This window comes from Electrona antarctica (genome assembly GCF_951216825.1).
Source record: "Electrona antarctica genome assembly, chromosome: 6".
NCBI lineage: Eukaryota > Metazoa > Chordata > Actinopteri > Myctophiformes > Myctophidae > Electrona > Electrona antarctica.
Window position 1 is genome coordinate 24664641 of NC_136811.1, and position 26230 is coordinate 24690870.

At 41.8% G+C, this 26230-nt stretch overlaps 1 protein-coding gene across 1 annotated transcript; it reads right to left on the reverse strand.

Annotated features, from left to right (window-relative positions):
• Window positions 1-369: 369 nt before the first annotated feature.
• Window positions 370-9498, reverse strand: LOC306925501 (uncharacterized protein). The gene is made up of 8 exons (XM_079504356.1): window positions 9368-9498; window positions 8846-8920; window positions 8173-8273; window positions 4609-4677; window positions 1971-2027; window positions 1279-1458; window positions 752-911; window positions 370-631 (listed from the first exon to the last, which is right to left on the reverse strand). Exons 1-6 carry the CDS (start codon window positions 9380-9382, stop codon window positions 1395-1397), a joined length of 381 nt encoding a protein of 126 aa, XP_079360482.1. The 5' UTR covers window positions 9383-9498; the 3' UTR covers window positions 370-631; window positions 752-911; window positions 1279-1394.
• Between the last annotated feature and the right edge of the window lie 16732 nt (window positions 9499-26230).

Here is a 26230-nt window from a genome sequence, read left to right on the forward strand (position 1 = left end):
TGACACGCAGCCTGGAGGAGCCGGGGAACAAACCAGGAACCTTCTGATTCCACCCTAGTCTACAGTAGCATATGCTGTACTGAGCCACTACTACACTCTATACTAAAGTGGGTTAAAGTTAATCAAATATCCAATGATGAATGGCAACCCATAAAGCTGATTTCATTGAACTTAGTATTTCAATTTAATTAAACATGTTCCATCTGATTTGGTTTAGCATACTTGTAGTGGTGACTGCCACCTACTGGAAGATGGAGGGTATCACTTTATGCAAGCCTGAAAAGATAGGTTTTCACCTTTGGTCATACACTCAGACTAAAGACTATTTTTACATTTTTATTGCAATTTTAACAGCTTGTTTACATTTTATTTTGATGTCAAATAATTTGTTTTATAATTTATCCTTGAATTAAGCATTACAGTGAGAGGCCAAAGCAGTGACTTCCTAACTTCAATGAAAATGATTCACTTCTTTTTATTCAAGGGGTTTGAAAATTCCCATAAATGGTCAGTTTGATTCAGACCGGTCTTTGCTTTTACACATTTTAGCTTTTACACCCTGGATGGATTACGCCAAGGGAACCATGAAGAGACTTGGCAAGAGGTATTTTTCCTTGAGGACATCAGAGCCCTGAATGAGGACAAAACAAAACAAAACAGCAGTTCTCACTTAAGCAATAGATGAGACGGAGTGTGTCATGGCAAATATCACGGCATGGATTGCGTCGGAAGTCGGAAATGAACCACAAACCTGTGGTGTTGATACAACCTCAAGTCTTCAACTACTTTTATATGTCGTCAGTTTTTATACAGATTACTGCTTCCTCAGGTGCAACTGGGTATGTGTCCAGGTACAGTCGAGCTTGTTCTGTCAGAGTTATCTGAGCATCTGTCCTGCCAAACAATACTGCCTGCAACCAACCACAGGCGCGCGCGCACACACACGCACGCACGCACGCACACACGCACACACGCACACACACACACACACACACACACACACACACACACACACACACACACACACACACACACACACACACACACACACACACACACACACACCTTGTCTGATTGCCTCCCAGTCTTAATTTTCCATATCTCTTGCACGATCTCTGCAAGCCCCAAGGCAGTGTACGAGGCGACACACACACACACACACACACACACACACACACACACACACACACACACTCTGGTGGGTATACTGTATATGAGGCAGGGGTTGTTGGTTCTAGTATTCTCTGCCTACACACTATAGATTAAAGGTTGTTGTACCTTTAGCTGGCTGGGTGGGCAGACAGTTGGCTCCATACAGGGGGGATGCAGAGTCAGGCTGTTCCGGCCGTCAGCCCTCATAAGGGGTAGGAGAAGTGGTGGAGGGGCGGAGATGCTCACCGTCTCACAGCCCAGTAGAGAGTCACTGTATGGGGCTCCATTGATGCTATCTCCCTGGATCTGGAGTTATGGGATGATTCATTAGTTGAGGAAGTCTGTGTAAGTGTATGTCAAACAGTGGTGGAAGAAGTAATCAGATTTCTTTTTTTTCTTTTCTTTTTTTTAAGTAAAAGTAGCAATACCACAATGTAGAAATAGCTTATCTGTTACCAGTAAAAGTCCTGTCCTTAACATTTTCACTTGAGTAAATTACAAAAGTAATTAATTAATAATTACTCATTATACAGAATTAGATCTCTCATTAGGCTATTTAGCATTTGTTGCAATTTGGTGGTCAAAGCCGGTGGATTTTGGCAGGGGCTTTTATGATCTCATTTTATGTTTTCTTAATCAAAGGTCAGTTATATTCATTGCAGAAGGACAATTTAAATGCTTGCCTCAAACAATTCACTTCCCTTTCAGTTTCCCAATTGATTTAAGATAATGATGGAGGGATGTCAAATGATGTAGACGCTGCCATTTCATAGGTCAATTATCATGATGATGATGATGATGATTTATCATACACGTACCTGAGTGTGCGGGCAGGGTCGGCTGAGACTCCATAGCTGGTTCCAAGAAACTGTATTCTGAGACACAAAAACACCAGACAGGATTAACGGCAACACTCAACTAATAACGCGTTGCACTCGCAACACATTGTGCTATTTGTGCGATATTTTCTGTGATTTTATACAATAATCACCATAATGTATGCATGATATTTGGGGGGCAGGGTCTCATCAATCTCTGTTGACCAATATTATATTTGAGACCATGCAGCATGGAAAGGTATTTCTTTGAAGTGATTATGGGTTGTCTCCAAGAGATGCTGCAGCTCTTCTTGACCATCATGAGTATGTGTAAATCATCATGTATCAATGTGTAAATTACATGTTTTTTTTTCTTTGTTTACAAAGTATCTTTGCAAACAAAGATACTTCACGTTATGCGTATTTATTTTTATTGTGTTAGAATGTAGCACAATGTTACTTGCAGTACAGTACCAATCATACTTCTTTTCACCTTAAAGGACAACTTTAGTTTTTTTCAACCAAGGTTCATGTTTTAGGTTGTTATTAGAGAAAGTAAAAGATGAGTGTTATTTTTTTTTCATTTGCTGCTTTCTTTCGTATAAATTGTGTAAAGAAATACATATTTAGCCCCATGTTCGAATGCCCCCACCCCCCTGTCAAATATAGCTCATCTTTTACTTTCTCTAACAACAACCTAAAACATGAACCTTGGTTGAAAAAAACTAAAGTTGTCCTTTAAGTTGGAGTGTGCCTTAGTGATTTTTCCATGGTTGTCTCATCACTTGGTTTGATCAAGCTAGAATTTCTTCTTTGTTTCCTGTTTGTTTACTAAAACAATCCCTTTTGTGTAAAACAATGCAGCAGCTGTCTTCTGTGGCAGGTATAAACATGACATCCATGGACAATGGTTTTAGGTCACTGTAGGACCTAAAGTGACCTAAAATGCGCTCACACGCCCTTGATTCGTCAGTGTTTTGTTTCGCTATGACTTGACTTTGTTATTAGTAGATCACATTACACATAATGGATCAGGGATGTGTTTCTTCATATTTGATATGTGAATAAATTAGCTGTATGTATTCCTAATAACAAAACCAAGTCCAAGTAGAAGGTGTGTGTGTGTGTGTGTGTGTGTGTGTGTGTGTGTGTGTGTGTGTGTGTGTGTGTGTGTGTGTGATTTAAGTACTCTGGTTTATAATAAATACATTTTATATTATTATTATTATTAGCAGCAGCAGCTCAAAAAGACAAAGACAGAGTTGTACTGGTCGACCCCAGTCATGATGGTGGTGACATGACATGACATCCATGGACAATGATTTTAGGTCACTGTAGGACCTAAAGTTACCTAATATGCGCTCACACGCCCTTGATTCGTCAGTGTTTAGTTTCGTCAGTGTTTAGTTTCGGCCGGCACGCGGCCTCTGGCCGCGCGCCTAGAGGACCTCCGCACCTCCACTTCCCGGGCTGAATTATGGGCCCAGCACATCCCTGGGAGTAGGAATATAGGAAGAGAGAGTCCAAGGCGTCGTCCTTATTTCGAATTTAGTGTTTATTAAAGGACAATCAAAGTTAGACAAATCATGACCAACAGCAGTAGATCCTCTGAAGGTAAAGTACAGACAAGACATGGCAGCATATATACAGGTGCCTATGCCCATACAATAAGATGCACAAGGTTTGTGTTCTGTTGAACAGTGTGCCCAAATTTGATCCGGTTCCTAGGGTGTGTGTGATAGTGTGTCACATAGAAGTTAGCCTGGGTCCTGAACTGCATGACCTACTGTATATGACCTATATAACCGTTGTGTATCTTAGTATCAAACCATTTATGGCACTATTGGCATGGAGTTTGTGAACAGTATTGCGATGATATGTGGGTGCGATGCGTGTGTTCTGCAATATGTGTATTTATGATTGGTTGTGGGCAGAAAACATCTTAGATACATTGTACGGAACCTTGTTCTCTCTCCAAGAGGGATGGGTGACTCTTGGGCTACTGCCTACATACTTTGAACATCTATAATAAGTGGGGGCCAATTTACTACACATGCATTATTATGAGTGACACAACAGCGGCAGAAGCAGGTCCACTGCCAGTCAGTGCGGCGGCTGCCGCTCTGTGGCAGATTAGTAGGAAGCATTGCCGTGGCAGAGGAAACACTGCCACAGGTGTTGTTGGGAATTTGCGGTGACGCCGCGGCTGATTACGCTGCCAGACAATGCCACACTCACTCCTTCTGCATTAGTATCAATGTACCTATCCTACACCGCCGGCATTAGACCCTCGCCAGCACCAGCACGCACGTCTAACGGTGCACGGTGATGTTCTGTCCGCTGTCCGGCATTCCGATAAATCTCTGTTCAATTTCCAGGTGTCGCCGTGTGGTGAATTATGATTTGTTGGTGTGTTGTGTTCTGTGTTCTCTCTGTAGCGCGCAGCAGCGTGGAACTTTCAGTTGGTGCTCCATATGGTACCATATGGTACCTTACCTTAGCCTCTGTAACTCTGCTTGTATAAATGAAACCTTACCTGTCCATTTGTAGAGTTATGGGGATCCTTGAAATTAAAACGAGAACAGCTAAGATGTGATATCATGCGCTCATATTTGAGGTCACAAGTGTAACAATTTACCTGAACAGAAAGGTCGAGCCGGGAGTCCCACCTTTCCTGCAAGAGCACCTCCATCTCCCCTGGCAACGCCTTGAATATACACACACACACACACACACACACACACACACACACACACACACACACACACACACACACACACACACACACACACACACACACACACACACGCGCGCGCGCGCACACGCACACAAACAGTTCAAAATACAGATATATAATGCACAAATAAATTCACACACTCTTTCTCGCTATGTCTCTCTCTCTGTCCATCTCTCTATCATGAAACACACACACAGTTAAAAATGCAAATACACTGTATAATACACAAATACATTTACCCACTCTCCCATAGTCTTACTGGGGGACTTCAACGCACACGTGGCTAATGAGAGAGATAATTGGTGTGGTGTGATTGGAACGGTCTCCCGGTTGCCTCAAGGGGCGGTAACCCTCGGTGAACAGCGGTGGTAAGGGAAGCCGTCCGACTGAAGAAGGAGGTCTATCGGGGTATGATATCCCGGGGGACTCTGGAGGCGGTTGCAAGGTATGTGGTGGCAAAATTATTATAACACTATGGTATTGATTAATTTAATGTAGCCTACTAGTAGATGATACTTGTAACACTCTAATTACCACCTGTTCTTCTCTGACAAACTCATTAGAGACTGCCGACTCATGCAAACCTATTTCAAACCGTGTGAGTCAACTATAGAATAGAGTCCATATAAGGAATGACCATCTCTTGTTACTCTCTGTACACTCCTGACAGTATAAGAGATGTGTGTGACATGTGCGTGAGGGTGCTGGGGGAAACTCTGGAGGGAGACACTAGTCTCTCTCTGGTGTGGTAACATCTACAATAAAATAATGAAGTTTGAATTCTGACGGTTGAGTCCTGCATCTTCTTAATCTGTTTACTTACTTATAGTAACATCAAAAACTTCCATAGCAATTTGGGGGCTCGTCCGGGATCAATATTTCATCTTCACCATCTTCCACCGCAGTCGAGTGCAGTCCAAGTAGGGAATGAGACTTTGCCCCAGGTGAAGCAGTCTCTGGGTCTTGTTCACGAGTGAGGGGTGGACGAAGCAGGAGGTCAGCCGGGGAATCGGAGCAGTTGAGCCAGAAGGCAAAGATCTCTGTCTACCGAGCAAACTTCGTTCCTACTCTCACCTATGGTCATGACGTGTGGGTCATGACTGAAAGAATAAGGTTGTGGATACAAACGGCCAAAATGAGTTTTCACAGACGGGTGGCTGGTATCTCCCTTAGAGATAGGGTGATAAGTTCAGTCATGCGAGAGAGAACCGCTGCTTCTTTGCTGGGAAAGGAGCCAGCTTCGGTATAAGGATAGCTCCTGAGTGTCCTCGTTGCACGTCCCACTGGAAGGAGACCCCCGGGCAGGCCAAGGATCAGATAGGAGGAATATATCTCCAAACTGGCCATGGAACAAAGTCAAAGTCAAAGTCGTATGATTTGTCACACACACAGATTTGACCCACCAATCCAACGCCTCGAGATCCCCCAGAATTAAGTTGCTAATGTTGCTTTGGAGAGGGAAGTCTGGAGCTCTCTGCTGGAGCTGTTGCCCCCGTGACCCTATTCCAGATAAGCGGTTGAAGATGGATGGATGGATGGATGGATGGATGGATGGACACTCTCCCTATCTCTGTCTCATAATCAAACCAGATCCATACAGATGGAATACAAGGGCTGGATGACACAAGAAATGTGATATCTCTGAATAATATTGTGATTGGGGATGTGTTGTGATGCATTTGAAAGAGCTTTTTATATACACTGCGTTCAAAAATGTTCCACATATTTGGTGCATGTTGATAAATAACATGACATTTCATTTGGTAATATGGAACAAACACTGCTAGTCTTTGTTCCACATTACCAAATGAAAAGTCAAGTTGTAAATAACACAAATTAGAAATGTGTAGGCCTACATGTTGCAGCAGTAAACTGATTATTAATTTGATTAGTAAAATTCAACCCAATCACTTTTCAATCTATTAATTATTATGAATGTTTTGTTCACTATAATGACCATAGTCTTATTGACGAAAATATATTTAACCTGCGTATGAAAAGATGTTTAACCTGTGTATGAACAGATATGTTTAACCTCTAAATAACCAGATATGTTTAACCAAACATATCTTTAACCTATAAAATGATGATATGTTATCTCCAAGATATTAGCTCCTAGAAGCTCAGTCTGTAGCTCAGTCTTGGTTCAGGGTTCAATCCTGGCCATGTAATAAACCTATACATCATCTAATAAATAATAATAATATCCCCACTCCATGGGGTGTTTTTGTCACATTTGCTAATCCTATAATCACTAGGAGCCGTATGGTGCCCTGGGAGCAATTGGGTTAAGAGTCTTGCTCAGGGACAGACACAGACACATTGTTGGACTGAACTGGAATCGTACCTGCGACAACAGGGCTCACGCTACCTCACTCAGCTATGGCCGCCCCCACAGTGAATGAATAGCATGGCTTGGGTAACTAAATTATATGCTAAATGGAACTGATGGAAAGGGTTACGCTCCGCCTCACCCTATAAGGGTCCAGAGCATTGTAAGAGTATAGGCGCCCTTGTTGCTCGCCCGATACCGACAATAAGCCACTCCTACCTTCCTTATACTTAAACTAAACAAGCGTTGCCTTAACCTGTGTATTGAGAGGGGACATTGTGTTCTCTAGTCCCTGGATGCTGTCCTGTCTGGTCCCGATGAGTTTAAGTGGGGATGGGGTTGAAAGATATTCGATGACTTTCCTCATGTTTGGAGTGCTGATCCTTTCAGAACAGAAGTGTAGTGGATTAAATCTACTGCACAGATAGAGAAGAATAGAATCTTAATCTTTATGGAACATTTGACCACTGCTAATGACTAAATTGACACAGAAATCAATATTTAAAATGCATATAAAGAAAATACCTGGGAATATCATTTTGTAGGCTGTCAAGCAGTCTCAGATTTTGCCATTTGTGTTGACTGTCTATTCTCAATATGTGGACTTTGATTGGTAATGTATGTCTTTTTCTTAAAATTATGATATAGACTATAACAAAAAACTAATTTTATTTTTTCCCCCAAATGTAAGTTTTTAAATGTATGTATTGTTTCTATATGTAGGCCCCATGAAGACTAGCTAGGCTCATTGCAAGTGTCATTGACACGAGTGTCCCTGACATGCATCAAATTAGGCATCAATAAGTGTCAAATCATCTCTTTGGCCTGTGCAATGTACACGTATTGTCGCTTTGCTTTATGCTTCAGGCCATCCTAACAAATAGTAGGGCCGTTGTTGTTTTTGGCAGTGTGTAAAAAGACAGGAATTGGAGGGCAGAGAGTGGGGACTGGGGAGACATGATGCTAGATGATGGGTTTAGAATTTAGGTTAAAGAGTCAACATAAATGCAACTCTTCTGCACAATGGGACATTTCTAACAGTTAATATAAATATACTTGAGAATTACATGAATTCCAACAACTGGCCTCTCCCACCTACCTACAGCAGCAGTTAATGAGCTAAATTAACCCACCTGGAGTTGAGTGGCATGCCTGTGCTGTGCATGTGTGTGGGGGTTAAGGAGAGCACAGTCTGGTCCACAGTCAGCGCCTTGCTGCCACTCATGTTGAGGAACTGAACAGAGACACATGACATATGGTTTATTCATAGACATAAAAAGGTAGACACCTCCTCCGGATCTGGGACATGTGTATCTTATGGCGGCCGCCATATTGAGCTAAAAAAAATCACACCCATGTGAAGTGAGGGGCGCTCTTAAATTGATCTTATCATGATCATGTAAGATGACAACCGAACTTAGGTGATATATAGCCCCGAGCTGAATTAAAACAGTTGCACGGTGTTTAAAAAAGCCGATTTCCTCAGACACATATGACGTCAATTCTTCTTTCATTGTCAATGGCAAATGTGACACGTGTTGTGATGAAAATCTGTATAGGAGGGGCTAGCGCCTAACGCCCCTTAAAAATGGAGGAGGGACTACTGGCCGATCACAGCACGTCTTTTCCGGGTCAGAATCATCACTTCCTCCTGAGTGACATCACTTTTATAATATTGTATTAAGTTAAATTCCTCCTGTGCGTATAAATATAATCTGACTGCATTACTGTGTGTGTGTGTGTGTGTGTGTGTGTGTGTGTGTGTGTGTGTGTGTGTGTGTACATGCGTGCGTGAGACATCCTCACCTCTGACGTGGAGAAGGACAGTTCAGTGAAGTTGATGCTGTTAAAGTGACACTCGTGCTGCTTCTCTGCACCTCTCTGTGGAGATGTGATATTTGAAAACAATATTTATTTAAAAAATAACATTTGATTTAAAAGTACCTTCAATGGACAAAGGACACAAGATGATCACTTAGGAAACAGATAATTAACAGTAAACAAAAACATTTGAAAGACCAGACAATGAGTAAGAAAGGCACCGTTGGAGCGACTTTGCTGGGTCATTGCCAGCCAATTCCAGGGAAACAGTTAGGACTATCAAACCGTGAGTGACAGTCATTCATAATTCTTTTTCCTGCAACAGTGACATTTGTAGTGTCCACTGTGGGTGTAAAATGACTTAAGGCTCTGTGTTGTTTAGACATCCCTCTGTGGGGTAGATAAGATCCATGGACACTGCATTCTTTCTTTTTAAATAAAAGTGTGACAAGTGTCATATGAACAGTTAAAATATTCTAGGCACACAGAATGAATCACATTACATACATAGGGGGAAACCATTTGTTGGCTTGTGGTGGGACTGGGATGCAGTGGAGAGGTAATAAAGGGAGGACCAGAGTGTAGGCTTGTGGAGGCAGGCACGTGGGAGGTGAGAATGAGGTGTGAACTGAAGGACATCGTTGAAGGTCCCCGGTATGGTGTCCATGTGTAGTCTTCCTCTTGGCTGAAAGAAGACAACTCTTCGAACGTTGTGACCTGTCAATATAAACCATTCACAAGGTTATGTTTAGTCACCATAGTCAGAACAAAATATTTACGGTACAGTATATAACACAGCTGCCAGTAAAGATTCACTCCAAATCTTATACCAAAAGGTGTCAGTAGTGGGTGATTAAATAAACAACTTCACGACTTTGTTACATTCAGACAGTAAGAATAACATTCATTCAGACAGTAGACTACACATTGGACACAACATCCATTTACACAGTAGATACACAACATCCATTCAGACAATATGCTCATATCTCATTTGACATCATATATTGGCTGACTAGTTCGCTCAGCTCCATGGTGTCTGGAAACTCAGGGTCGGTCTGTAGGGATGATGACTGCTCTGTGATGTGATGATGGAGACACACACTGCTGCTGCTGTCCACATACTCTGTCTGTAGGATGGGGGAACATGCTATCCAGTGGTGGACAAAGTATAGAAGTATAGACATTCCCGGTAAAAGATAACTCTAGTTGAGTTATGAGTAAAGTGAAAGTTGATCTGTCAAATGTGTACTTGAGTTAAAGTACTGGAGTACTTTAAGTATTGAAAAGTACAAATTACAAAGCACATCTTCTTAATGTCAATGCAGATTTTCAAAAAAGGAAATAGTGAAAATAGCAGTACTAGCTTGTAGATCTGCAATTATCACAATACCTATGTTGCATCACCAATCCGACCGATATTTCTGAGTCATAGTGCCCAGGGGCTTTGTCAGAGTACCGTACCTGTCTGGCTGTGTCCCTTATGCCCATATATAGAGATTTCTGTATCTGTCAGTCCATTTATTTCCATATGATCCCTGATGTCATTAGTATACATATGCCCATACCCTGAATATTGATATGCCCATACTGTATATGGGTATAGCAGTAGAATCTGTGGCTCTCTAAACAACCTCTATATATGGATGTATTGGGTTTGTTTATGGTTATGTCTGAGTCAGAGTGACTTGGTCATGGCCTGCCTGATTAAGGATCCACATATGTTTATTACGACCGTGGTCTGCCTGCCGACCGGCCCAGCGGTTAGCCACTTTTAATATAGGATTAGAAGTAGGGCTTAAGTAGGTTAATTCATAATGTACCTTTTCCCTCCCTAGAAATGTAGTGGAGTCAAAAGTACATTTGAAACATATAGTAGGCCTACAGTGAAAGAAAAATACAAATACTCAAGTAAAGTCCAGAATAATGGCCAAAGAATGTACTTTGCACTTTCTTACTGTCTGTTGTTTGTTTGTGTAATAAAGACAGAACCTTCAGGCTGACAGAAGAGAAGTGGGAGCAGTCGTGATGCATCCCCTGCGCCAACCACCTCTTCAAGCGGTATCTGATCTCAGACCCAGACCTGACACACACACACACACACACACACACACACACACACACACACACACACACACACACACACACACACACACACACACACACACACACACACACACACACACACACACACACACACACACACACACACACACACACACACACACACACACACACACACACACACACACACACACACACACACACACACACACACACACACACACTAGTGTTGTAGTTCTCGAGACATGGTCTCGTCTCGAGACCGGTCTCGAGACCACATTTTCGTTGTCTCGGTCTTGTCTCGGTCTCGCGCCTCTCGCCTTTTTTGTCTTGCGGTCTCGTCTTGGTCTCGCCCCTCATTTGTCTTGGTCTTGTCTCGGTCTCGCGCCTCTCTCCTTTTTTGTCTTGCGGTCTCGTCTTGGTCTCGCCCTTCATTTGTCTTGGTCTCGTCTCGGTCTCGGACCAATTGTCTCGGGTCTCTTCCCCCACCGAGACCACTCGAGACGAGACAATGCAAAACGTTCTATCAACCCGATCGCAAGGACTGATCCGGTGATCCCATTCATATTAACATTAAAGACAGCTGTAGGAGCGCAGCGCAGCGCAGAAGAAGAGCAGACGTCTAATCTTAAGTCTATTGAAATTGGGTTAGAACATGTTCTGATTGTATGAAATGATATCAGGCTGGCATAAATAAAGTGTTGGCCGGGTGGTGGAGAGTTACACAGCGGCACAGCCTGACTTTTTAGGTATAGTGCGAACGGTGCGGCTTGAGAGGCCTCACGCTAGACAGCTTTTTTAAATTATTTGAAATGGGAACGGGGCTTTAAGCTCGCTCTCTCTCTCTCCCCATAGCACCACCATGAGGCAGCTTTTCAAATTTTTTACCTAAAACTGCACCGAGCTGCGTGAAACGTTGCATGCACACTCCCTAGAGGCCAAGGACAAACCGTTGACCTGCATTTTCCGCATCTGCCTTTTAGAGCGCCACCAGGAGGCCGACTTTTGTAAAACACATTTTTGGATATTACTCCTCCAGATTCTGTCCAAAAATCTCACAAATCGTTACACACTATCTCTATGGTCATGTGCTCAAGTCGGATCTGTCCGAAATTTCATATTCCATCCTAATTGGCTATAATTAGCTTTCACAGTTTGCAAGATTGCCCCGTTTTGAACAAAAGCCTCAAATAGTGAACGCAGCAAGCAATTTACGTGAAATCTTTCACACATTTTCTTACTAGGCTGAGGAATATATCCCACCCTTTTCACATTGGCCTGTTATAGCGCCACCAACAGGTTGATTTTTGCAAAACACATTTTTGGAACAAAATGCCTCAAAAACATGTTTATATTTTACTGTGCGTCCGTTCCTGTGCGTCCGTCCGTCCGTTAGTTAGTCACCCCATGCACGCCTCCATAGAGCGTCGCAGTCCCGCCTCCTACCCTGGACCAGGAAATGAAACCCAATGCATTTTTCCCATAGACATTTCTTAAAGTATTTATTTAAAGACGGTTACGCCGCGGACAAAGCCAACTCGAGTCGTGACAACTCATGACAACACAAACAATATTTTGGACCAAACAAATAATTACAAAGAAGAAAAATAACAAAAAAGTGTTGTAACCTACCGTTTTTTTCTTCTTTCTAATTATTTGTTTGGTCCAAAATATTGTTTGTGTTGTCATGAGTTGTCACGACTCGAGTTGGCTTTGTCCGCGGCGTAACCGTCTTTAAATAAATACTTTAAGAAATGTCTATGAGGAAAATGCATTGGGTTTCATTTCCTGGTCCAGGGTAGGAGGCGGGACTGCGACGCTCTATATGGTCACACCTCACGACATCACACCTCCAGGTCACGCCTCGTGACATCACTGTGACATCCATATATGGTCACGCCTTGTGACATCACTGTGACATCCATATATGGTCACGCCTTGTGACATCACTGTGACATCCATATATGGTCACGCCTCGTGACATCACTGTGACATCCATATATGGTCACGCCTCTCACGCCTTGTGAAACATCACGCCACCATATATGGCTATCTCCAATCTCCATATATGAAGATCACGACACTGACCTCATCTAACCCTGGATAACCATACATGGAGATGACTGAATCATCAGATCTAGATCTCTCTATATGGAGCCGGCCACTGCGGCCAGCAACTCTACATCTGACCTCAAACCCTTAGATCTCCATATTTGCATGCTGACCTGCACTGACATTGCATATGTTGACCCTTCCCCACCAGTCCTTCCTGTTCTGACATTCCGTATGTTGATCTGACCTCATCAAACCCTGTACACTCAAGACACGCTCCATATATGGCCAGTACAGAATTCATTCCATGTTGATCTGACCCCCCCATGCCAAAGCACCAGCGGCATTCGGCCGTCACCCAGGCGGATGCGTGCACGCGACCTCACCACCAAGGTGGCTTCTCGCAGTCAGGCGTCTTACTGGTCGTAATAGAAGATTATTTTATATCAGTGTGATAAACTAACCTTTTATGCTTTTAACCTCACTTTTAAGTCACTACAAAACATAAATTATGATAAAATCTTTATCTTTGGGGTACAGACCCTGCGTAAGTGGGTATGAGGAGCTACAGCTATATGACAAATTGTAATAAAACAAGACATACGGTACTAGCGTTAAATTAAATAAACCACAACACAATTAGTTATAGATTAAAACATAATAAAATCACCAGAGAAAATCACTGCTACTTTTATGTTTTATAGGCTGCTAATTTGAATAATGCAAACGGAATAATTAAATAATTTGAAACTAACAGTAAACTAACACTAGTTTAATATGAATAAAGGCATGAATAAATCACACGCACGCACATGCACGCGCACGCACGCACACACACACACACACACACACACGCACACGCACGCACACACGCACAGGCTGAGGGGTGTTTCGACTGCGCCCCTCCCCCTCACACAACACAATGTTGTGTCAAACCATGTGACCTCCATTGGAAATACATTGGGCGGCCATGACACTACACAACATGCATCCAACGAGCACGATAATTGCATTAAAGGTGTGAGCTCAGCCTAAGGCTGTTTGCAAAAAACAAACAAACATGTTTATATTACTCCTAAACATTTTGCCAAACATCTCACACAGTCCTATCCTCCTGGTGGAGACCTGTGCCCAGAAGGGCACCTTTTCTAGTTTTTTCTAATAAGGTTTGGCCTTATAGATTTTGTATAGTTTTGGATATTGATTAATTAATTAACACAAACATTTTTCTCCCAGGCGGCTCTGATGTGCATGCCTCATTGTTATTCATTCATTAAAATTTAAAATAAATATTTGAATGGATCATGCTGTAGTAGGCCTATACCTAATTTTGTAAAATCTATTTGCAGTGTTTCAGATCAAGATTGTTTTCTGTGCCTATCAAATAAGAAAAAAACAAAACAAGGTCTTGGTCTTAACTCGGTCTCGCCTTGCAGCAGTCTCGGTCTCGTCTCGTTCTCGACCCCTCTATGTCTTGGTCTTGTCTTGGTCTCGGCCCCCTAGGGTCGCGGCGGTCTCGGTCTCGTCTTTGGTCTCGACCCCTCTAGGTCTTGGTCTTGTCTTGGTCTCGGCCCCCTAGGGTCGCGGCGGTCTCGGTCTCGTCTTTGGTCTCGACCCCTCTAGGTCTTGGTCTTGTCTTGGTCTCGGCCCCCTAGGGTCGCGGCGGTCTCTGTCTCGTCTTTGGTCTCGACCCCTCTAGGTCTTGGTCTTGTCTTGGTCTCGCTTTAGGTGGTCTCGACTACAACACTAACACACACACACACCTTGACGGCTTACAGGCGTATGCAACTTAGATAGCATTTTATGTAGACATAGCACTCTTATCACATCTTATCTATCAGATAGGAGCTTCTCTGTCCAATTAGGCCAATTTTCCTCCCCCCCAGCCCCTCTCAGCTGCGGGGTGCCCCAGGGGTCAATACTGGGCCCCCTCCTTTTCCTACTGTATATGCTTCCCCTCGGTCCCATCTTGTCTAAACACAACATTTCCTTCCACTGCTACGCAGACGACATCCAACTCTACTTACCCCTCATACCCAACTCCCTCAATCCTTTTCAACCACTGCTCAACTGTATACAGGACATCAAAATCTGGATGGACATTAACTTCCTCAACCTTAATGAAAGTAAAACTGAAATAGTCATCTTCGACCCACACTTGGCCCCACCCCTCAGTACCCCGGACACCCTTATACCCAACATTCGAACATCTGCTAAAAACCTTGGTATTATCCTTGACAGCTCCTTTAAATTCGACAAACATATCAGCTCCGTTGTCAAGACCAGCTTCTTCCAACTCTGTCTCCTTGCTAAGGTCAAACCATATCTCCCCCCAAAACAGTTAGAAACCGCAATCCATGCATTCATTACTACCAGGATAGACTACTGTAATTCACTATACATTGGCATCGAACACTCTGCAATTAGGCGACTGCAACTGGTCCAGAACGCTGCTGCTCGCATTAACTGGTACCAAAAAGAGAGAACATATAACCCCCGTGCTGGCCTCCCTTCACTGGCTCCCGGTTTCATTTAGAATCGATTTTAAAGTCATGTTATTTACTTTAAAATGTTTAAATGGGCTGGCCCCCGAGTATCTCTCCGAGCTCGTGAAACCCTACAACCCGGCTAGAGCTCTGCGCTCCGCCGATCAGGTACTGCTAGAGGGCTGAATAACAAAGAAGAGCACTAGGGGCGCACGCTCTTTCGCGGCTGCGGCTCCTAGGCTCTGGAAGAGCTTGCCTCTTCATATTCGATCTGCCCCATCCATTAATGTTTTTAAATCTCACCTTAAGACTCATCTTTTCTCCCTGGCTTTCACTCCCTCTTGAGTTCATTTTAGGTTTTGTTTTATCTTAGCTCTTTTTTGTTTTGCTTATTTTTACCTTTCATGCTTATATTTTGTCAACATTTCTGATTGTGTTTTCTCGTTTACATTCTGTGTTCTCCTGCCTGCCTATGTTTTTCTTTTTCCACTGATCTGTACAGCACTTTGGTCAACCTTGGTTGTTTTAAAACGTGCTTTATAAATAAAGTTTGATTTGATTTGATTTGATAGTGTATGTACGCATAGTTTCATTATATAGATATTCCACTGTTAGGTTCTTAGTGTACGTATGATTCTTAGTGTCTGCTAAATGCTTAAATTCAAAATGATGTATCGTATACAGTACATCGAATCATACAGTACAATATAGCCCATATATCGTATCATAATATCGTGGGTAGATATCGTCGTACTGTATCATATCATTACTGTACCTTCCAGGCAGTAGTTCAGCTATGGTAGCCCAGCGGTTCCCCAGCTGTTTGTGTGCCAGGCAGATGAGTCTGTCTTCTTCTGGGGTCCAGACCCTCCAATTGATTTGTGGGTCCAGCTGGTTGCAGTCGTGATGCATCCCCTGCACTGACCACCTCTTCAACGACCCGTGCCAGCGGTTTTTGATGCTGTTGTCAGTCCTGGGAACCACACAAACACGTGCGCGCAAAATGGCGGATCTACATTACAAGCTTGTAAGAGGGGCACCAGTTCAACTTGTGGGCAAGGCACCACCAAACCCATAAAACTGCCCCTGGGTACCATTAATGTACATGCAGCCCATCAATCCACTATCTGTGTGTGTGTGTGTGTGTGTGTGTGTGTGCGTGCGTGCATACAGAGTGAACACTACATTTCCCTACAGGGATAAACTAAGATTTGATTATTGTTATTATTATGATTCTATTCTGTTGTCTATCATGGTACTGTACTGTACTGTACTGTATCATATCATTACTGTACCTTCCAGGCAGTAGTTCAGCTATGGTAGCCCAGCGGTTCCCCAGCTGTTTGTGTGCCAGGCAGATGAGTCTGTCTTCTTCTGGGGTCCAGAAAATCTTCTTTATTTGTGGGTCCAGCTGGTTGAGCCAGTGTTCGCGACACTGCTTCCCAATGCGACCATCCATGTGCTTGGCAATGACAGCCCAATGCCTGGGACCATACTTATTAATTAGCTGTATGAGCTGAGGATAGGATAGGATAGGATCGGTCAGTTTAGTTTAGGTCCGGTCAGTTTATGTATTTTAGGTAAGTGTGTGTGTGTGTGTGTGTGTGTGTGTGTGTGTGTGTGTGTGTGTGTGCGTGCGTGTTTGCCTGTGCGTGAGTGTGTGAGTGTGTGTGTGGGGGGGGGGTGTACCCTGTCATCCTCCTCTTTGCTCCAGTATCCTTTTACACTCTCTGAATCCAGCAGAATCTTCCATCGATAGTAAACTTGAAATCTTGACTTATGCTGACAGCCCCCCCCCCCCCCCCCACATACAGGCACACGCACACACACACACACACACACACACACACACACACACACACACACACACACACACACACACACACACACACACACACACACACACACACACACACACACACACACACACACACACACACACACACACACACACACACACACTTTTCAACAATGTATTCATGTCCACACTATAAGAACAGTACACAAGCAAACATTACAGGTGCAGTTTAGATTGCATTCAAAGTCATGGCACATGTCTTGTCTTCACGATACAACATGAATGATTGTGAATCAATGTCACTCAGCGTCTCCATCATAGCAGCGGTGGCCGAACGGATAGCGGCGCGGTCTAGATACCGGAAGGTTCCCAGTTCGAACCAGCCGTCCGACACGTTAAAATTACCACCGCTGAAATGCCCTTGAACAAGGCATCAACCACTACGATGAAATGTGTTCTATGAGCAGGGCCTGGCTGGAAACAAGTTCTTGAGCTTAGCCCAGATACCCTGGGTAAATATAGATTTCATTTCATTTCATTTCATTTCATATGGCTGCCATCAAACGTAGCAGTCGCGAGTCCTTCTACCTCGCCTCTGGACATCCCAAACGGTTGAAACCCTCCCAACAACCAGTCTGTGTGGGCATGTCCCAGGCTGGACCACCAAAGAAAGCAAAGTCCCGCACACTGTCTTCACTTACAAAACTTTGATTGATGCAACGTTTTGGTCGCTCTCACCTTCATCAGGCATGAATCAAGGTCCCTGTAGAGGACCACATTTCTGATGTGGTCCATCCATGTGAGTGCCATTCGTATAGTTTTAATTCCAATTGGATGCTATAATGGATGCTATAATTCTACAATTAAAAATGTTCCTTTACACTTTGTCTCTTCTCTTGAAAGTATGTTGTGATGTATAAAGTTTGCTGTGTGCAATACATCAAAGACTAATATTATAATAGACTAGAATTCCTCATAGCTTCTATTCTGATGTCACATACGACATAGCTTCATGTTTTGCGCTATGACAGACCACTTTGATCCATAGACCTTCATCAAGCGCCTTAATCCCTTATCCTGTAAAGACATCAAACAGCTATTAAACTAGAGTCCCACCCATTTGTTAGCTGATAAACTATTCTACTGTATGGGATTTATTTGTGTGTATATTTTTGACTTAGGATACATGAAAGATGAATGCTTAATTCTACAGGTGTGTATTGGTATGATAAATGAAGGAAAACAATAAAGGTTTATATTGTTTATTGGAAATTCTGTCACCTATGGGGCTCTCTTGCATTTCTCCTGTTTCATTCTGTGTTTCCCTAACTCTCCAGCAGATGTCCCCAGTAGCTACACAATGTGTAGCCTACTGTCAGACACTAGACTGCATATATTAATAATTAATTTGGTATTGGGTAATCTAGTAATTAATACGGTAGATTCCGTTCTTACCTCCTGCTTGGTCCATGTCATCTCCCTGGATAACAAGACATTATTATTATTATTATTATAGGCTTATCACACACTTCATGGTATGCGTCATTTCAAAACCGGATCAGTTTATACTACTAGGCCTAGCTGGATCTGAAAGTTTACAGCGCGAGCTTCCACGATTTTCGTATTTTGGGGTGAAAGTGAAACAAAGAGAAAATGTTTGAAAATGTTCGCGATTGGCATCCCCTACTGGCTACTCCCCTGGCTGTGAGAAACCCTGTCTTAATTAGTGTCTTCAAACACTCTATAGTTGATCACGTCACGATCATAATCAATTGATCAGATCTAATGTTAGACTAATGACGCACTTACCGGAGGATACTCTCTCTTGACTTGGTGCGGCTCATAATCTGTGATCAAACACAAGTACATTCAATAAATCAAGCATCAGTCTTTTAAACATCATAAACAACCATAAGTTCATGGTAACAAAAATTATAGGCCTAATAATAATAATACTACTACAGTGGCGAAATATAAATCGGGGTTAACGACGTTAGCATGTTAGCTACTACAGCTAAACGGCTGCGTTTGTTTCACATAAACAACATCATCAATAAATACATGCATAAAAACAGGGCAGGCTACATATATTTCTTTCGATTCTAGGAGCACTGGAGCAGAGTACTGCTACAGAAAGGTATTTTGGTAAGAAGATAGCTGTATATCTTACAGCTGATGACGTGTCAGCTAATAAAATAAGATAGATTTATTAAATTAGATACATTTTAAACTCAGCGATATTATTTAAATCCCGGAGCTGCCTGCATGTGCACGCGGACCTTCCTCTGATTGGCTGCAGGATAGGTGACGTCACAATCGACAGTTGATTTTCAGATGTGATAAATAATAAAATATTAAAGACATTTGCATGAGTTTTACTGATGAAAGTGGTTCGCAAAAGCTTGCATACAAACGACTGCAGGATTGTGTTAAAGAATGGAATCCCATTTATATGTATGCTGTTTATATTGATACAGCAGTACACTCACTCCCAGGCTCCCAGCTACTATGAAATAATTGTTTAAATAACCAGCGATTTCTTGCTAGGAAAAGAAAAATCACCTAGCCAAGGTCCCTCCTAGAAAAGGACAAAATAAGACTCCATTTTATAGCAATGTATTAATGTTTTATTCTAATTACAATAAACAGAATATATCAGTCCCTTATTTGTACAAAAATACCTGAAAAGGTTACAATTAAGATTTATAAGCCATTCAGCTATTTACAGATTGAAGCAAAGCACATTATGAATACAGGAGCTTTCTCTTACAAAAAGAGATAACAAGTTACTGTTTTCTTTTTTGCATTCCCTGAAATACATAATAGTTTATATTTCTATATATAGATATATTTTTTACTTTACTCATTTTTACAGCCACTGTATCTTGCATTGTGACAATGTTATGCAAATGCACAAGAGTCAAGATGATAATCAATCATTCTATCATTGCAGGGTTGTTGCCAATTCACTTTCAATTCAGAAAACAAATTGAAACTGCAATTTAATAACTGAAATCAGAACATATCAATGTTTTCACCAGTTTGAATATGAGAAACATTTTGAGTCACACATATAGTAGGCTATGTGCATTAATCAAGTACTTAATAAGTCTAACTGATACTTCGTAGTTTGACAGTGTTGCTCGCAGAAAGAAACATATTTTCACAATGTAATCAGTCACACCTTTGTAGTTTAAAAAAATGTATTTTTGGAGAGTGACACTGTCACACAACGTAATATAAATCAGGCTATCAATTGCGAGTGTTTCAACCTCAAACCCCGGTTCAAAACAACAGCAAGGGAGAGTCAATTGTCCCCTCTGAACGGTAGCTGTGTTGGTCATTCGGTCCATACATCAAGTCAGGTTAGTGCAGAGAATTGCCAAATCTATCTAAGTTGTGTGGCGATGTGTGACACCGTCATACAACAAAGTATAAATGAGGCTAAAGAGGAATTATCAGAGGCACCTGATGTGGTTATGGTTGCCTGGCTACCCAAACTGACATTTTGCACTATTGGCCATTACCTATAACGTTTTATGTTCTTGCTTGGTACATTTTGGGTGTAACTGTAAGGTACTGTTTGTACAGTAGGTCACAATTTGAAACAAATTAGTCATTTAGATGTTTTAGGTCTGAGCCTGATTCATTCTCAAATGTAACGGCATTGGGATCAGAGTTTGAATTAAGCTTAGGTATCCAGGCAAGTATTTTAGGCTTCTTTAAAAACACTTTTGACCCAGGAAGTGAGAACCATACTGTGCTGTAAGTAGACTGAATCCACTTAAATTGCTGCAAGGATCATTTTCAAGTAAACTAATCATAAAAATCAATGATGGTTCAGCTAAAGGAGAAATGTCTGTTGTTACATCTCCCATCTAAATAAAAACAAACTAAACAATATTAATTAATCCACCAATGTACTGTACATAAAAGTCATAGAGATCTGATGGACCAGTAGTTTTCAACATGCCCCAATTCAACCCTGAGCAACCCAGATACATTCATTTCTTTTAATGTAAAATGTATACCCAAATCCCCTGATTTATTGTTCATCTCTTAACGGCTTGCATGTCATGGACTGTGATTGATGTAAATGGCAAATGGCTCTTAGAAGTTAAAATGCAAGTATGTTGTATATTTCAAGGGGTGTTTGGGAGAAAAACAAAACAAAAAATGGTCACTGTCTGCTTGATTTGAGTTAACTGGAAACCTAGTATTCGTATTATAGGGGCGAACATTTGGCCAACATACTGTAGACAATATACAGTCCTGGGGGATTCCGGTCAACCAAGTACAGTACAGTATAGGGTTTAAGTGGTTAAACATCCACTGGCTGAATCCACCTACCTATACTTGCTGATATTTGCTGCCATTCACTTCAATTAGAAAAAAGAAATAGAGGAACAGTTTGTAAATGGAAATTAGTTGACTATCTCAATATAAGGTCGCAGAAATAGCTATCATCACAAATTTAGTGACATCTGTCTTAACAGGACTTTCATCAAATACTAATATATGCCCTTATTAAAATCCAGATTCCTTCTATGAAACACATATTTATATATTTTTGGGTTCTACATAATTCAATGTGCAATTTAATCTAAAATATACTAAATACAATGTCATCATTCTGTAGAAAGATGGGTCAATGTGGGGACTATTAATGATCAGTGATCAGATAAGTAACAACAAAATTGCATTTATGCAATGTTTTATACAACAGGGTGTTTCCCTGTTGTTTTTTAAGGGAGGATTATCCACTGAATTTATACACAGAACATTTACACAGCCAATACAATAGCTTTCATTGGTTACATAATTTATGCCCAATCGTAACTATAGCTATGCAAATTGTTCAAGGGTAAAATGCCTGAAACATAATATGGTCAGTGTAAAGTTACTATAACATATAAACGTATATTATTCTCTCTCCAAGGCAAGGCGTCTTAAACTGTCTGGGGAACACCTTGAGAATTATAAGGCAAAGTAAAGAGAAGATTTGATGATATATGATCAACTGTGTGTACGTGTGAATTTGTTCTGTTTAAAGGGGCAGGATTTGTTGTGCCTGGCACCAACCACTTGATTGATTTGATATGACTTGTTAGAATGATGATTTGCATAATGAATGTGTGTAGTTCAACTGTTATAAGTACAGTACTATAGTACTGTTCGTTCATTGAATAGGGCATTTCCTAAATAAACTTTCAGTTATTTTTTTTTATCAACCATTCGATGAATCTGGGATCCTCCGAATGGGATCTTCAAAGATCTCCAAGAGAATGTGTTTGGAGAACAGATAACAGAGAACAAATAACTCACTCATTCTTGAGATAAGGGACAAAACATTTTTCAAATCAGATTTTTTTTTATTTTAAGAACCATTAAAATGAAATGGATGTATTTGTAGACACAGGTCTCAACTACCAATCTTGAGAAGGAACAGGTTTTTCGCATAACATTTATTTCTAAAATGGGACATTTATGCACTTTATAACTGATTTACGTCAACTCCGTCAGACACACTAAAATCCCTTTTATTTTAATTTGATAATTTCAACAATACTATAAAGTCCTCAGTTATCTTATAATGGCTTTTAGTAGTCAAGTTAAGTAATACAATTAATTTAATATTGTTTTATTCCAATATCACACTATTATGAAATATCCCATTTCTCAAATCCTTCATTTTCAACCTTTACTTTCAATATTATAACATAAAAACCATGTTAAAAAAAATAAAAAGCATCATTAAGTAGTATTTCAGTTGGTGTTTCAATACATAAGCACAAAATATTTGACATTGAATCATCTATTTCTTTGGAAATTAACAAAAACATCATGTGACCAACGTCTGACGGAGTTGACGGACATCTGACGGAGTTGACAAGTTGAACTGATTTAGGTTCTAGACCACCTAGGATCTTGATTCTGGTAACTAATCCCACATTTTCAAGGATGAGGAATACAGTGGTACTATTTAGATTTGCCCTGTGACCATGGCAGCCATTTTTCAAAATGGCCGCCACCTGCTGTTACTTTACAATAACTCAAGTTCTACACCACCTAGGATCTTGATTCTGGTGACTAATCATACATTTTCAAGGATGTGGGATACATTGGTACTATTTAGATTTGTCCTGTGACCATGGTAGACATTTTTCAAAATGGCCGCCAACTTTCTGTTATTTCCCAATAACTCAAGTTCTACACCACCTAGGATCTTGATTCTGGTGACTAATACTACATTGTCAAGGATGAGGAATACAGTAGTACCATTTAGATTTATCCTGTGACAATGGCAGCCATTTTCAAAAATGGCGGACCTGCTATTATTTTACCAATTAGTCAGGGAATATTATCAGAATGTCAAATCTGGGAATACATTTCTTACCAAGACTTTTCATGTTTGTAAAGGTGTCTACTAACATATCCCACATTGGTTTCTATTGAACCACCCTAGGGGAATTTTTGACAGCTGCTGAAAGTTGGGTACCATCAACAACCAATATAAGGCTAAATGTTCTAATTTTCATTATGCTTTAAGTAGCATGTGGCATGTCAAACGAGGGGGTTTTCATGATTCTGAATCCATTCCAAGCATTAGTTTTGCACGAAAAACACTCCTTGGGCTAAAAACGGCCATAGCCATCATCACAGATGTGATGAGGTAAGCACATTTGGGCACATTTGGGCAAGTGGCTATGGCCAAACTAGGGGGTCTATGGCCAAACTAGGGGTCAAACTCCTTGGGCTAAATTCGGCCATATCCACTTGCCCAAATGTGCCCTAATGTGCTGACCTAATCACATTTGTGATGACGGCTATGGCCGTTTTCAGCCCAATGAGTGTTTTTCGTGCATAGCTAATGCTTGGAATGCATTCAGAATCATGAAAACCCCCTAGTTTGACATGTCACATGCTATAAGCATAATGAACATTTTGCCTTATATTGGTTGTTGATGGTACCCCAACTTTCAGCAGCTGTCAAAAGTTCCCCTAGGGTGGTTGAATATAAAGCAATGTGGGATATGTTAGTAGACACCCTTCCAAACACATTGGTGAAGAAAATTCTTGGTAAGGAATTTATTACCAGATTTTATTAATATCCCCATACTAAATAACGTTCTAATAATGTTCTAGACCACCTATAGACCCGACTTCACCAACAGAGACCCGGGTGACACCTAAACAACAAGTTTGGACAGCCCCACGAATTAGTGTTACGGAAAATAGCAAGTGTCTTGGAGGCAGCCAACATCTGTCGAGGCGATGGGGTGGCCTTTGAGAAGTTTGCGCTTCAAGTACAGTCGCTGGTAGGCATGCTAACAACCCTAGGCCCAGAGGGAGACACAGCACTTAGATGCGGCTCACAAGTTGCACGACTCCTCAACAAGCTGCCACCAGAGATAAGAGTTGAATTCCGCCGCACAATGCTCTGCGGCCCAGGAGCAACCAACACCCTGTTGGAGTTCTCGGAGTGGTTGAAGCACGAGTCCTAGCCATATAGCCTGTGCAAAGGCAAACACCTTGAAGTCCTGCTTGAGGTGAACAGTGAGCGAAAGACTCTGCCTCAACGGAAAACCTGAAGATCTGCCTTCAGAACTATCAGGCAGGATGTGCAGACACTGAAGGCATCAGTGTCGTTCTGTGTCCCCAGCATGTCAACCAAAGCAATGTTACCAAATCAAAGGAGCCTTCACCTCAAGTCACCTGGGGCTGGGTGAGCAATCGTATCCTGTATCTAGCCTCACAACTAAATACAGACACTTGGCCAGACTGCCGCTACAACGGTTTGAAAGGGTCAAACCCCTCATCCTGATTGGGGAAGACCACCCCACCTAATCACACCAACCGAACAATTGAGGTTCGGGCCTCCAGGTGGGCCAGCAGCCATCTGCACAAGACTGGGCTGGACCCTGCAGGAAAGCAATCTCCAGCCAAGACAATGTAAGAGCCCCAGAACACAGAGCTCATGAGGACGGAGAAACACTGGCAGGAGGCCACCAAGATACAACGCCCAAGAGACCCAGAGTGTGCCACCGCTCGCAGTAAGGAGATCAACTGCTGCAGCAACGATGTCATGAAACGATGTCATGAAAGGCAAGTCTCTACCAAAAAAACCCTGAACCTAATCGGGGTGTCAAGAGACCAAAGTTTCTCCCCCACAGTTCCCTGCAGTGGCCAGTGAAGTCAAACTGTGCGTCTGTGCCTGAAAGGGACAAGTCAAAGGCCATAAAGCCCACCTACTGTAATGTCCTGTCAGTAGCAACTCAACCTGCACCTGAAATAAGCCCTGACCCCTCCCAGAGAAAGTTCATCCTTGAAAATGTAATGATTAGTCGCCAGATCCAAGATCCTTGGTGGTCTAAAACTTGAGTTATTGGTAAAACAACAGCAGGTTGGTGGCCATTTTGAAAAACAATGGCTTCCATGGTCACAGGACAAATCTAAATAGTACCACTGTATTCCTCATCTTTTAAAATGTATGATTACATTGATTAGTCACCAGAATCAAGATCCTAGGTGGTCTATAACTTGAATTATTGGTAAAATAACAGCAGGTTGGTGGCCATTTTGAAAAACAATGGCTGGCATGGTCACAGGACCAATCTAAATAGTACCACTGTATTCCTCATCTTTTAAAATGTATGATTAGTCACCAGAATCAAGATCCTAGGTGGTCTAAAACTTGAGTTATTGTAAAATAACAGCAGGTGGCGGCCATTTTGAAAAATGGCTGCCATGGTCATAGGGAAAATCTAAATTGTACCACTGTATCCCTCATCCTTGAAAATGTAATATTAGTCACCAGAATCAAGATCCTAGGTGGTGTAGAACTTGAGTTATTGTAAAATAACATCAGGTGGCGGCCATTTTGGAAGATGGCTGCCATGGTCACCACGAGACAAATCTGTGATGGCCTATAGCCAAAAATGTTCCTTAAGGCATGCTCTAACTGTCTGC